The 15,128-nt window shown below is 41.2% G+C and overlaps 1 protein-coding gene across 5 annotated transcripts in view; it reads left to right on the forward strand.

Annotated features, from left to right (window-relative positions):
• The window catches only part of CNTN1 (contactin 1), a 144,228-nt gene that overhangs the window by 81,716 nt on the left and 47,384 nt on the right, over positions 1 to 15,128 (forward strand). For all 5 annotated transcript variants that reach the window (XM_063446921.1, XM_063446924.1, XM_063446923.1 and 2 more), the window contains 3 exons: positions 528 to 734; positions 2,580 to 2,679; positions 5,539 to 5,720. In XM_063446921.1, coding sequence (XP_063302991.1) covers positions 528 to 734; positions 2,580 to 2,679; positions 5,539 to 5,720 — 489 coding nt within the window. The remainder of the gene's footprint in view (positions 1 to 527; positions 735 to 2,579; positions 2,680 to 5,538; positions 5,721 to 15,128) is intronic.

Consider the following 15,128-nt stretch of genomic DNA (forward strand, 5'->3'; position numbering starts at 1 on the left):
GTTTCTGTTATTACATGGAGTAGGAAGCCTTTGGATTAAAAATGGCAGAATAGATAACTCAACAATGTGAAAAGAGAAAATGGAGACATTTATATTGTTTTAAACTATATGCTAGAAATATTTGAAAAACACACTTGATTTGTTTCAAAACAAGACTTAAAGACATGGTTTGCAAATGTGTCTTCAGCTTTAATAACTCAAAGATGCACAATGATACACCAATTTTTATCAATACTGATGCTGAAAATTATATGCGGTATCACCAGACTATGTTAGTGGTCAGTGCTAGTTGACCATTCTGACCCACTGTCCACCTATATGTGGCCAGTTCCACCTATTATTAATCAATGGCAGTCTCATACCTGCTTTCATTTAATGTGTTGCTGACTGCACTGGTTGGTTATGTTACATAACACAGCACAGAGAAGAACTTTTTAAATTGGTTACGGATCAATGTTGAAGAGGTCAAAGAATTAAATTAGTTCTGATGACATTTCGTGTAAACAGTATTTGTTTTCTTCACCCAGATGACCTAAATTATCGATGGCTTTTAAATGAGTTTCCAGTCTTCATTACAATGGATGAGCGACGATTTGTTTCACAGACAGACGGGAACTTGTATATTGCCAAAGTTGAACAATCCGACAAAGGAAATTACTCCTGTTTTGCTTCCAGTCCATCAATTACAAAAAGTGTATTCAGTAAATTTATTCCACTTGTCCCACTGCCAGAGAGTAAGTTAAAAAAAAATACTCTTAGTTGTTTTGACATTTTTTTTTGTAGTAGAATTTTTCTAGATTAGCCATTTTGATCTGAAAACTGTCAATTTACCATACATTTCAGTTAAATGATGAACGATGAATGATGAATTATGTCATTTAAGGTCCAGTGTATGAGAGGCATTTGTCATAAATTGTTCTTCAATGCAAGCAAGTTAGATTATATGAGTGCATTTCTCTATATATCTAGCTTGAAATTATCTAAACATACATTGATCACAATCTCTGAGTATAAATTCTGAAAAAGTCAACAATGAGTATAAGTAAAAAGGCACGGTGGCCTCGGATGACCACTTGACCTAGTCTACATCTAACATCTGAACATTCTAATGTGGTGATTTATTCAACCAGGATTATTGGAATATAGAGTATTCACATATATTGCAATTATTAAAGTTAAATACTAGTGCTCTGTTATAACTGAAATAGTGGATTTAGCTGAATAACTCATCAGCAAAACAAAAAATTAATAAAACAATTTTATTATAAATACCAGTTATTACCCTTAAAGGTAATATCAAAATGTATTGGTGTTACACAAATTAGATTGTTAGGGTACCATTGCGCAAGGTGAAAGTCAGAGAGTCCATGAACTTGTGTGTATTAATAACTATGCTCATGTTGTAGTTGAGACAAAATCCTACTTTGTCTCTTCCTCCAAATTGTAAAACTGTCTCATCTCAACTAAATCATTTTTTACAGGGTAATTCACTAAGCACCACCAGATTTTGTTTGACTGGATAAAATCAGGTGTAAATGGCCACATTCTAATTGAAAAAGCTATTCTCATTTTGACCAAAGCTAATTCCAGCCAGAATTCAGCCAAACTGCTCATATCTGCACAAGTCAACTGGATGCATTCATGGTCCAGTTTAAAATCAGTACTTTTTTCATCCAAACTCTACATCAGGTATAGGATTCTGAATATTTAAAAAGCCCATATAGAAAAAATAAAAATAGTCAGCCACCACCTTAAATATATGTATGTGCATATATATGTATATATACATGGCTATGGAGTTTAATATGACCATGGGGATAGGGCCTGCACATGCCACCACCTGTGGAAAGCGAGTAGGGGCAATTAAATTAATTAAAAAATGTTGGGACATCCTAACAATGCCCCAACCATGGTCAGTGGGTAAAGACTACTTAGTAAATGGGGGAGACCTAGTTTCCCCAAGCCACCACCTATGTGTCCCTCTTACTCCCACCCATATGGTAGGTGAGGGCGATGATTACCTAGTGGGGGGTGTGGACATACTTTGTCAAACAACCAAATTGTCCATAAGTCCTGCGCCTTAAATAAAAGTTATTTAACTGCCCCCCCTCACCACAATAATATCAGTGAGATGGGCCAATAAAACTAATACCTATAAAAATTAATTATGCTTATCATCAAACTGATTTCTTCTTAAATCTTTTTTTTCTCAGCCCTGTTAAAGGTTAGAAAATATCCATAATATCATTAAGTTACTAATAAAAATAAAAAAGGAACAAAACACAAAAAAAGATGGGGAAAAATTGTGGCACATAAAAATATTATCCATGTTAGCCCTGGCATCTTGAGTGCCATGCATGGCACATGTGCCATAGGTTGCTGACCCCTGAACTAGACTATGCATCCTTTCTTCACAAACATTACCATGTAGTCCATACTGTAGGCAATCCTTTGTAACACTCACGTTTCTAGGTCCTTGTGATAAACTGATTGTGAGTATTTTAACAATGATATTTTGTAAATGATAATATTTGTCCTTCTTGTGTATATTGTGACTTTTTTTTTTTTTTTTTTTAAAGAGACTACAAAGAAATATCCAGCTGATATAAGAGTTGGATTTAGAGACACATATGCACTAAAAGACGAAAATGTAACATTGGAATGTTTTGCTTTGGGAAAGTAAGTATGTCGCTTAATAGTTTGGTTACCACTTAACCATAATCTCAGATCCAGACTAGTGTGTAGATCAAGTGATTCAGCTAAAGGCCAACAAGAAGAGTATCAGTCAATAGCGTTTTCTTTATAGATCAACTTGGAACCTAAAAGTACCATAGCTTCTGCACAGTTTTGTATGATACAGTGTCCTTTTGCTGGATGACACCATTTAGATGTAAAGAGGCAGAAATGTTTAATTATCTTAGATTCCTACATATACGCATACCAAACTATGTAGAGGAATGTAAAGGAATACAGAAAGCACCAAAACAACTTTAGTTCCAGTGATGTATAGAACATGCCCCTGTAGTCTCAAAGCTTGAATCTATGCTGTTTAGGAGTTGACCCAATTTGCTTATGCATTCCTGACCCCATCTACACTGGTGCAAAAAAATATACATTTTTAGAGTAAAAAGATACATTTTTACAGCATAATGAATGCATTTTATCTGCTCTGTTAATGGAATTGTAATTACACACAGGAGGCTGTTGTAGACTTTCCAGGCAATTATCAGTACAGGAGAGTTAAAAATTAAAACACATTATGAGTTCTTTCCAAGAAATGTGCAGGAGGGTGTTTGAGTCTCACCCATTGAGTCCTTCAATGATACTGCAGGATTATGATATATACACCAATAGCACCTAATTAAGCTAAAGTTGTTTTGGTTCTTAGTGTGTCCTTTTAATATATCTTGATGGAGGGGCAGCCAGCAGTAAACCATCTCAAATGTTGGTAAATGTGCCCATCACTAAAGCCATCTTTTTAATGATAACCAGAGAAAAGAGATAAAAGAATATAGAGGAGTCTAGAGCAGGAGAAATAAAGCCTATGCAGCTTTCACAAAAAAAGAAACAAAACCGTGTGAGGAAAGTTTGTGATATCTCCAAAACTACCCACCTGTTTCAAAACTAAAAGCACAAGTTAATCTGTTTCTTAAAGTAATATCTTTCAAAGCAATCTAATCAGGAAGGGGAAAAAATAGTAATTAAAAGGAGAGCAATCATTTCTCCAACTTCGAAATCCAAAAGCAAATGTTATCTTACTGTAGAATCAAAATAAGAACAAACAAAAACCCGAAGGAAAAGTCAAATCTAATAATTTGATGTTCAACTTTTCCCAGGTGATGACATTAAGACATCAATGATTAGCAAAAGAGTTACAAGATGGACACTGTGTGTAAATATAAGACATATAATTTTTGCTTACTCCTGAATGAAGTCAACATCTCCTGATGGCTTTACTTACAAATCAAATCAGTTGATGATTTATTATGTCTTACAGACCTGCTACCTCTATTCCTCTTCTGTTGCAATTGCTAGACCATTTTTCGGAAGTCTCAGATTACACACTTAATCTAAAAAAACAACGGACACTCTTCCTATTATAAAATACCTCCTTAAGATGTCTGAGTTCCATAACATGATATGGAACTCAGACATGGACTTCAACATAAGGCATAGCAATGTTGAAGTCCATGTCTGAGTTCCATATCATGTCTCATAAAATAAAATATTGGGATACTTATCTCAGAAACTGATACTTCTTATGGTCCCCTGCTCAAATAATGATAAAGGATCTACCTAGGTTGAATTATTATTGTCTCCTGGATTGGGAGAATTCATAGTATGGAAATTAATTTCTTCTTTATTTATTCAAAAAACTTCTCATCACATTTTTAAATAAAGAAATCAAACTTTTACAAAACACTATAGTTGAATTTATGTGGTAACAAACAAAAGAGAGTGGCAAGTGATATACATTATAAGTAAAAGTGCAGAGGAGGTTTAACAAAACGCTGATCTGAAAAATGCTCAGCTATAGTTAGTGCTTGGTTATATTTTCCCTGTTCTAGGCATCCTGATTTCAGTTTGCTACAATTTTGAGTTTAGTGAATAAATTTGCCCTGAGTCAAAAGTGCCTCCCATTAGTACAATAATGTGCAAAATCAATTTAAGTAAAAATTATATTTTTCTAATGTCACTTATATGGTGTATTGAATTATCTGGAAATATCTAACTAGACACAGATAACATAAAGCTTTAGGGGGAGGGGTCAGCTGGCACCGTGGTACATTGTGGTGGAGTTGGTCATCATCTGACTCACCTCGCAATATACCCGAGCTGCGTAAGTTAAAAGATCGTAGATACAAACAAATTTATATTTTTGGGTGACCATAAATAAAACTAGGTTAATATTATGAGAAATGTTTAAGTGTTGTAATATGTAGTTGATACATATATATTGTTAATTTTATATATGTATAGTTTACTATTTTGAAGATTATCAAAAAATATGAAATCAATATTAAATAATTTGGAACGCTTATCCAACAATATTAAGTGAGGCAATAGTCAGCAATCTCTTTCCCTAAGTCCAAGAGTTTTGTTGCAAAGCCAACTGGTTGAATATAAATCTCCAGAAATATTTTCCAATCTTACAGTGTTCCAACACAGTGAAGTATAACATGACCTTCAACATGTATCTCTGATAAATGTATGACCTTTATCTTGTATCACGGAATTCTCCAAATTACTCTGGATGTTTCAGACTGTGGTTTCATTTACCGAGTCGTGATTAGGGTCAGAAAATGTTTTCTCTCTGCTGAAATGGATTGAGAGCTGCATGTATAGCTCTTAGATCTGCGAGCTCATTGATTTTTCAGAAAGGAAAAGTTGAGATAGAACAATATGCAACATAATCCCCAAAAAGCAATACCAACATTAATCATTTGAAATGTAATCACTCTTGACTCTGATCAATTGTTTTTTTTCTATTTAATAAGCAACAAACAAGTAGACTTTTGACACTCTACCTTCTTTTAGCCCAGTTCCTGTAATACGGTGGGCAAAGGTTGGAGAGTCACTTCCACCCTCGGCTGAAATTAGCATGTCTGGAGCTGTCCTGAAAATTTTCAATATTCAACCTGAAGATGAAGGAACATATGAATGCTCCGCACAAAATGAGAAGGGAACAGATAAACATCAAGCACGAGTATATGTACAAGGTAAGCATCCATCAGTTGTACCAATTAGACATCACGTTTGGGTTTATGTATGCAGTAACCCATTTATTGAGTGTTTCAACTAGACATCAAGTTGCAGTTTGTGTATGTGGTAAGCACTTATTGAGTTTGCAATACAAAAAGAAACAGAAATAAAAGACAGAAAATACTTGATTTCCACTATTTCTGAAATTTCCATATGAGTATTTAGTAATTTTTATTTTTATAATTTTGGTAATTTTTGTATAAGTTTGGGGTTTGTTTTTATTCCACTTGTAAAAGTACAGTAGAGATTAGACCATTCGTTAAATATTACACAATTATAAATTAAATTTGATTACTGAAATGACCTCCTTTAACCCCTTAACAACTGTGGATGTACTTTGTACGTCCGACAAAAAACTCAATTAAGAACCGTGGACGTACCTAGTACATCCGCGGCAAATCTGAGCGCTTCACTTACCTGTACTGGCGATCCACGGTGATCCTGGTCGAGGGGGATTTCATGAGACCCCAGCAGACCCCCTGCCGCAGCTCTGGCCACCCCGGCCCTGCAGGGCTGTGTGATCACCATGATCACGTAGCCGTAATAGAAGTCTATGGAGCTGCCTGCGGGGGGACTGTCTGAGCTGTCAGGCAGTCCCCCTGACACCTAAAAATGAAAAACAAAACAAACAAAAAATAATCAAATAAATATATTGTACATATATTATATATGTATAATATATTATAAAATAATTAAAGCATTTTATAATATATATTATATATAATGCATATATATGATTTCATTATAAGTGTACTTTGAGCTACATATATACTACATATATATACATATATCTCAAAATACAATTATAATGTAATCATATGTATGCTTTAAATATTTTATAAGATATCATACATGTATAGGAAATAAAAGTGTGTGTGTATACCTCTCAATTCCATTAACATAATAGAGATTCCGAGCACAAATATATATGTATATATATTTGTGCTCGGAATCTCTATTATGTTAATGGAATTTAGAGGAGAAGCAAAGTTGGTTGCGGTGTGCCGAAACCAACGTACGAGTAGGCCTGTAAAAAAGAGGGCGAAAAGGAATTCAAAGTAAACACACTTTATTGCAAGTTTAATCTGTGAGATTTCTGAAAGTCTGCCTGAGCTCCCTTTCTGGTCGAGGGATGTAGGAGTTGTATATTGAGGATTTCCAGCGTCCCAGCCTCTTAATGATGTGTACCGGAGTGTTAGTGCTTGAAGCTGATGCTAAATGAGTGACCAGAGAAGGAAGTTGGGTTGTAGCCTAACCTTGACAATAGAATTCTATTCATAAATTTAGCTCTGACATAAATTTAGCTCTGGTGAGTGGGTGTCCATGGAGTAGAAGTAGTGGAGTATCTGGTGATCGCGTGAGGTGAGAAACCAGGAGCATATCCAGAACATGTACAGGGCACCACAGATTCTCGGCAGGGAAGAGGGAATGATAGTGGGATAGGCAGAGTGATTAGTTTTGGTAGAAGGCAAAAAGAGTACAAAATGGTCGTCTACTTTCTTTAAGTGAGAAGGTTTGAGGCATTGTACTGTGTCTCCTTGACGTATCACGGTGAACTTTCTAGGTCTGAGGAAACCGTAGAAAACCAAAAAGATGGCAGATTTAATGACTAAATTAGTATTATGGTCAAACTGGAATTTGTCCAATAAGTCGCTAAGGAGCTGGAATATTGGACCGTCTATTGGTAGTCTAGTCTTGCTAGGAGGGACTGTGACCTTGAAAATACCTTAATGGGGTAGGAAGAAAGAAAAGGAGCGTGGTTAGGGAAGTTAGTGAGGATGTGGTTTTGTACTCCGATAAGGTAGAGTTTGATGGTATTATGTGAAAGTTTTAGGTGTAAATGGCAAAAGGAGGCAAAAGCCACCTGTCAGGATCGGGACAGGGATCCAACACGCAGAGTACAAACAGTAGCCAGATACGTATACCGGACCTTAGAGTGGCCGGACTAACGTAAGTAGTACAGTATAGAATGGTCAAAGACAAGCCGAGGTCGAGGGTAACAGAAGACAGGTAAGCGAGAGACAAGCCGAATCAAGGGTAACAGAGATAAGCAGAGTAAGGTAAACAAGCCGGGTCAAAACCAAAAGGGATAATAGAATACACAAGCACTGAGTGACTAGAACAAGCTAGAACCACGACAGGGCAATGAGCTAATGAAAGAAGCTCTGTTAAATACCCTGTTCAGAGCAGTAACCACGCCTCCGAGGCGTCCTGATTGGTCCTGCAGCAATTGAGTGACAGGTCGTTCCGGAGGAGTGTCCTGATGACAACTTCCTGCCTAGATGCTGTAAAAGGCAGTCACTCCCTCGCGGCCGGCCTTGCATGACCGGATAGACCGTGGGGAAGGGAGCCATCAGGCCGTCTGGATGGAGGAACAGCTAAGTCTCTACCTCTTTCGGAGGTAGAGACCACAGGTACCCTGACAGTACCCCCTCTCAGATACGCCCACCGGGCGGAATACACCAGGGCGAGAAGGAAATCGAGAGTGAAACGCCCTGCGGAGACGGGGAGCATGCACCTCCTCCTGAGGTACCCAACTTCTCTCCTCAGGACCATAACCCTTCCAATCGACCAGATATTGCAGTTTCCCCCGGGAGATTCGAGAATCAACGATGGAATTGACCTCATACTCCTCCTGACCCTCCACCTGAACTGAGCGGGGAGGGGCGATCGTGGAGGAGAACCTGTTACATATTAATGGTTTTAGCAAGGAAACATGAAATGAATTAGGAATGCGTAAGGCATTAGGCAACGCTAAACGATACGCAACTGGGTTGATTTGAGACAGTACCCTGTAAGGTCCAATATATCGAGGAGCAAACTTCATGGACGGCACTTTTAACCGAATGTTTCTAGTACTTAACCATACTCTATCGCCTGGAACAAACACCGGTGCTGCCCTTCTACGTTTGTCAGCGTGTTTTTTAACCAGCGTAGAATTGTGCAGAAGGATTTGTCGAGTTTGATCCCACAACTTTCTTAAATTGGCAACATGAACATCCACCGACGGTATCCCTTGAGAAGAAGACTCCGAAGGAAGGATGGAAGGATGAAAGCCATAATTCAAGAAAAAAGGGCTAGAATGCGTAGAATCACAAATGAGATTGTTATGTGCAAACTCCACCCAAGGAATCAAACCGACCCAATCGTCCTGGTGTTCTGAAACGAAACAACGTAAATATTGTTCAACTTTTTGGTTAGTGCGTTCAGCAGCTCCATTGGACTGAGGATGATAGGCAGAGGAGAAATTCAATTTGATGCCTAGTTGGGAGCAGAATGATCTCCAAAAACGGGAAACAAATTGGGAGCCTCTGTCAGAGACAATCTGGGAAGGTATCCCATGCAAACGGAAAATCTCCCTGGCGAATATCTCCGCTAATTCGGGCGAAGATGGGAGTTTAGGTAAGGGAATGAAGTGAGCCATTTTAGTAAATCTGTCTACCACAGTGAGGATGACAGTCTGCTTTTTAGAGATAGGCAAATCAACAATGAAGTCCATTGCCAGGCAGGACCAAGGCTTTTCAGGAACCTCTAAAGGGTGCAGAAATCCGCATGGAAGCGAATGGGGTAGCTTGGTCTTGGTACAAACTTCACATGCCCCGATGAATTCTTTAATATCCTTGCGTAAGTCAGGCCACCAAAAATCTTTAGAGACCAGCGCATAAGTCTTGCGGATGCCAGGATGCCCAGCCACCTTGCTGTTATGGAGACAGCGTAGCACCTCCAGTTGGAGAGCGGCAGGAACGAAGTGTCGATCCCCAGGGGTCTGTTTGGGTGCCAAATGCTGAAACTTCATGATCTCAGAAAGCAATGGAGAGTGAATCCTGAGATTCGTGTTCGCGATGATATTCCCCTTAGGAACTATGGAGGACAGAAGTGGTTCAGTTATAGTGGATGGTTCATATTGACGAGACAATGCATCGGCTTTAGAGTTCTTAGAACCAGATCTATACGTAAGGACATAATTAAAGTGAGTGAGGAACAAGGCCCAGCGAGCCTGCCTGGCGGACAAGCGCTTCGCCTCCCCAATATAAGACAAGTTCTTATGATCCGTTAGAATAGTAACAGGGTGTAGTGTCCCTTCCAGTAAATGTCTCCACTCCTTTAAAGCCTTAATGACCGCTAACAGTTCCCTCTCCCCGATGTCATATCTGCTCTCAGGCCCAGAAAATTTTTTAGAGAAGAAACCACAAGGGTGTAACGGTTTATCCACCCCTAACCTTTGAGACAGAACAGCCCCAACTCCTGTCTCAGAAGCATCGACCTCGAGCAAGAAAGGCAGAGTCGTATCAGGATGAACTAGAATGGGAGCTGAGGCAAAAAGTTCCTTGAGAGTCTTAAAAGCACCAAGAGCCTCCTCAGACCAGAACTTAGTATCAGCCCCTTGTTTGGTCATATTGGTAATAGGCGCAATGATAGAGGAGTAACCCTTAATGAAGCGCCTATAGTAGTTGGAAAAACCAATAAACCTTTGGATAGCCTTGAGTCCTTTGGGCAAAGGCCAGTCTAAAATAGATTGGAGTTTACCAGGATCCATTTTAAAACCTTCCCCAGAAATCACGTACCCAAGAAAGTCTACCTGAGACTGATCAAAACTGCACTTCTCCAGTTTGCAGTATAGACCATGTTGCAGAAGTTTGTGTAACACCTTTCTGACCTGTCTATGGTGAGTCTCAATCTCCTTAGAGTGTATTAGTATGTCGTCCAGGTAAACAATAACACAATCATGCTGAAACTCCCTAAGTACCTCATTAATCAAATCTTGAAATACTGCAGGAGCATTGCATAGTCCAAATGGCATAACAGTGTATTCGTAATGGCCATACCGGGTATTGAATGCCGTCATCCACTCGTGACCCTGCTGGATTCTCACCAAATTGTAAGCCTCTCTGAGATCTAACTTGGTGAAGATTTTGGAGCCCTTAAGACGATCAAATAACTCGGTAATCAGTGGGATAGGATAGGCATTTCTGACAGTTATTTTATTCAAGCCTCTGTAATCGATACAAGGTCTCAGCGTGCCATCTTTCTTCTTAATGAAAAAGAACCCCGCCCCGGCCGGAGAAGAAGACCTCCTGATAAATCCCTTTTCTAAATTCTCCTGAATATACTCCTCTAGAACCGAGTTTTCCTGAACAGACAAAGGATATACATGGCCCCTCGGAGGCATAGTCCCGGGTAGAAGCTTAATTTTACAGTCAAATGACCTGTGTGGCGGCAAAGAATCGGCATTCTTCTTGTCAAACACTGCCCTTAAGTCTAGGTAAAGGTCCGGTATTTGTCTCTCTGTGGACTGAGTAGGATTCTCCTGTATGTTAATATTAGCTAATGGAGAAACCTTGCACAAACACCGATCCTGGCAGCCCTGGCCCCACGAGAGTATCTCCCCCAACTCCCAATCGATAATAGGGTTATGTTCTTTCAACCATGGGTACCCCAGAACTATGGGAACGGAAGGAGACGAAATGAGCAGAAGAGATAAATTCTCCACGTGTAGGATACCAACATTTAACTCAATGGGTATGGTCTCACGAAAGATAACAGGGTCTAGTAGTGGTCTACCATCTATGGCCTCAACGGCCAAGGGTGTCTCCCTTAGCTGGGATGGGAATTTGTTTTTACTAGCAAAGGCTTAGTCGATAAAATTCTCAGCAGCACCGGAATCTATCAAAGCCATAGCCCTTACTACTTCCCTCCCGCAAGTTAAGGAAACTGGTAGCAGAAGCCTGTGATCTTTATAATTAGGAGTAGAGGACAAAATAGAAACACCCAAGGCTTGTCCTCTAGAGAGACTTAGGTGCGAGCGTTTCCCGGGCGGTTAGAACAGTTCGAGAGTAAATGACCCTTAGCTCCACAATACATACACAAACCCTCTCTTCTCCTGTACTGTCTTTCCTCCTCAGAGAGGCGGTTATACCCTATCTGCATAGGTTCAGGAAGCAAAGATACCGTGGAGTCAGGACTTGGAAAAGCGGGGGCTAACCTAAAAGAAGGTCTCCGGTTCCTCTCTCGAGTGTTCTGTCTCTCTCTTAAACGTTCATCTATACGAGAGATGAACGAAATTAAATCCTCTAAATTCTCAGGGAGTTCTCTGGTAGCAACCTCATCAAGGATTACTTCAGATAAGCCATTCAAAAATACATCCATATACGCCTGCTCATTCCACTTGACTTCTGACGCCAGAGACCTGAACTCTAGTGCATAATCCACCAGTGTTTGGTTCTCCTGTTTCAGACGCAACAGTAATCTGGCTGCATTAACCTTTCTACCTGGAGGGTCAAATGTTCTTCTAAAAGCAGTTACAAAGGCGTTATAGTTATAAACTAATGGGTTATCGTTCTCCCATAATGGGTTGGCCCATCTCAGAGCTTTCTCAATAAGTAGGGTGATAATAAATCCTACCTTTGCCCTATCTGTAGGATAAGAGCGAGGTTGCAATTCAAAGTGGATACTAATTTGGTTTAAGAAACCACGACACTTCTCAGGAGCCCCACCATAGCGTACTGGGGGGGTAATGCGAGAAGAAGCACCCACTGTGGCTACCTCTAGACCTGAACCGACAAGAGAAACAGGGGTATTACGTATCTCCTCTGGTGGGTTATTGGCACGAGATAATAGAGCCTGTAGCGCAAGCGCCATCTGATCCATTCTGTGATCCATGGCTTCAAACCTAGGATCAGGGGAAGCCAGCTGACTGTTTGTACTTGCAGGATCCATTGGCCCTGTCGTAATGTCAGGATCGGGACAGGGATCCAACACGCAGAGTACAAACAGTAGCCAGATACGTATAACGGACCTTAGAGTGGCCGGACTAATGTAAGTAGTACAGTATAGAATGGTCAAAGACAAGCCGAGGTCGAGGGTAACAGAAGACAGGTAAGCGAGAGACAAGCCGAATCAAGGGTAACAGAGATAAGCAGAGTAAGGTAAACAAGCCGGGTCAAAACCAAAAGGGATAATAGAATACACAAGCACTGAGTGACTATAACAAGCTAGAACCACGACAGGGCAATGAGCTAATGAAAGAAGCTCTGTTAAATACCCTGTTCAGAGCAGTAACCACGCCTCCGAGGCGTCCTGATTGGTCCTGCAGCAATTGAGTGACAGGTCATTCCGGAGGAGTGTCCTGATGACAACTTCCTGCCTAGATGCTGTAAAAGGCAGTCACTCCCTCGCGGCCGGCCTTGCATGACCGGATAGACCGTGGGGAAGGGAGCCATCAGGCCGTCTGGATGGAGGAACAGCTAAGTCTCTACCTCTTTCGAAGGTAGAGACCACAGGTACCCTGACACCACCATGGTTTTGATGGAAAGGTCACCTTGTAAGCAAAACTCGGCTGTGAATTTGTTAAAGATAGTCAGTGCCCTAGCGTAAGAGATAGTAGTGTTGGGAGACAGTGCGTGGTGCGTGAGTGTTTGCGCGTGGAGTAATAGTTTGTTTAAACCAGGGTAAGCCGGAGGAACGATGGTGTCCCGGCTGATTGGAGGTGTGCCGGAGGGGGAGCCCGGCTGGAGACCTGCAATTTAAGAGCATAAAAGAGTGTTAGCAGCTGAGTAGAGGAGGTGTAGTAAATGAGGTGTAAGATATATCTATCTTGCTTAAGCATGTATCCCTACATGCTGGAATAGTAGAATGTAGGCAAATTACAACAACATTATACATTGGTATGACAGAAACTACTCCAGGATCTTGAGGGAAAGAAAAAGGATACAAAATGTCAAATAACACTTTATTTCTTGGAGTGCAAGTAAGCAGCCCCCCGTGACGGTGTCTTGGTGTGGGCCCTCAGGCATATGAAGCAGATGTGCAACAACCTGCATGCACTGTAGCGACATATGCCTATGTTAAAGTTATTGCACACCTGCGCCTTGCCCAAGAATGTTATGGGTCTACCCAGTTTGTCTTTCTGGACACCTTCCTGTCTAGGGAGTGGGGTGAGGGGGTGGTGGGGTGATAAAGTGGAAGTGGAAGGGTCTGCGTCCCCAGGGCATAGATCGGTGGAGTGTGAAGTGGAACCACAAGAGGCACAAGATGGGGGCCTCAAACCAGCAAAGTGACGGCAGAATAACTCCGTATCTATCTGACACCAATCGATTCTAATATTGAATTGTGTCAGATGAGTAGCTGCCTTGGCCGAAATTGATTTGTGGTAATCGTAAAATGAGGACCCTCCATACTTGATGCCCAAATGAACCACCTTGTGCATATATAAATCAAGCTCTTCTCTCCTATGTGGGTACACCGTGCAGATAACGTTGCGATAAGTGCCAAAACGCGATAACAAACTGTGGGGATGGTGAGTTTTCTATTCAAACGTGGGTCTCTAGCTCTTAAGACAACCAAAATGTCCCCGTAGTTATATGCTCTATTTTCTAGGACGTCTTGGGAGGCTATGAGGAGGGAAATTAAATTGACGTCCTTTCCATCAAGAATATCTTTCTTGATGGAAGCCGGGACAGAGTGGGCTGGTGAGGCGTGGGCAGTGGGAGTGGTAGTGGCTGGTGGGGGAGGGGAGATGAGGGGTGTAGGGACCAGTGTAGGGACTGCTGGGGCTGTTAAGTCACCTGGAGTGGCTATGGCTGATTCCACCTTCAGCAACCTGCTGTTAATGGATTGCAGATTGGCCAGTATAGCCACCAGAGTTTCCTGGGTGGATTTAGAGTAGCCAACTGGAGGCCCTTGTGAACTCGTGCCGGGCCTTGGGTCGTTGGCCTGAGTTGTCAGCAGTTTATAAAGTTCTGCTTTTCTGGCGGTGGCTGGAAAGGGGATTCCCCTGAGCCTGAGCTCAGACGATATTTTTGGAATGGTCCAATATCTTAGGGATCTGGGAGTAGAAGGAGTTATTCCACCGGAGACCCAGGCCTGGCTGGCGTGCTGGGTATATCGTCTGATGGGGGATCGATGATTGATTCTTGAGACATCCTTAAAGGAATAATGATATGAATGATATGAATAAGTAGGGTATAGTGGAGGTGGGATGAGACCTCCAGAGAACTGGCCTGCTAGCTAATGCCGAAGCGAAGAATTATACTAAACCAAGTGACAGATGAGGCCCTGCTATTGCCAAGTGGCGGTGAGAGGCTCTACCTATGATTTGCGCCGAGGGGGATTTATGGCCACCAGAATGAGGTGGCAGGATGTTGGCCTCTCGGTGACTGTAAGAGATTCAAAAACGTGTAGCCGTGACATGGGAAGCCCTGACTGTAGCCCTAAAGAAGAGCGAGCGAGGTGGCTAGCTATGATTTGGTCGTGGGGCTAAACCTCCGTGTATGAGGTAGGGGTGTAGACCTTGCGGACCGCAGTATTATTGGGGGAACCTAGGGCCAGCACCTGACCCTGAAAGCCAGTTCTCTACCCTGACAGGG

The sequence above is a fragment of the Pelobates fuscus genome, chromosome 3 (genome assembly GCF_036172605.1).
Source record: "Pelobates fuscus isolate aPelFus1 chromosome 3, aPelFus1.pri, whole genome shotgun sequence".
NCBI lineage: Eukaryota > Metazoa > Chordata > Amphibia > Anura > Pelobatidae > Pelobates > Pelobates fuscus.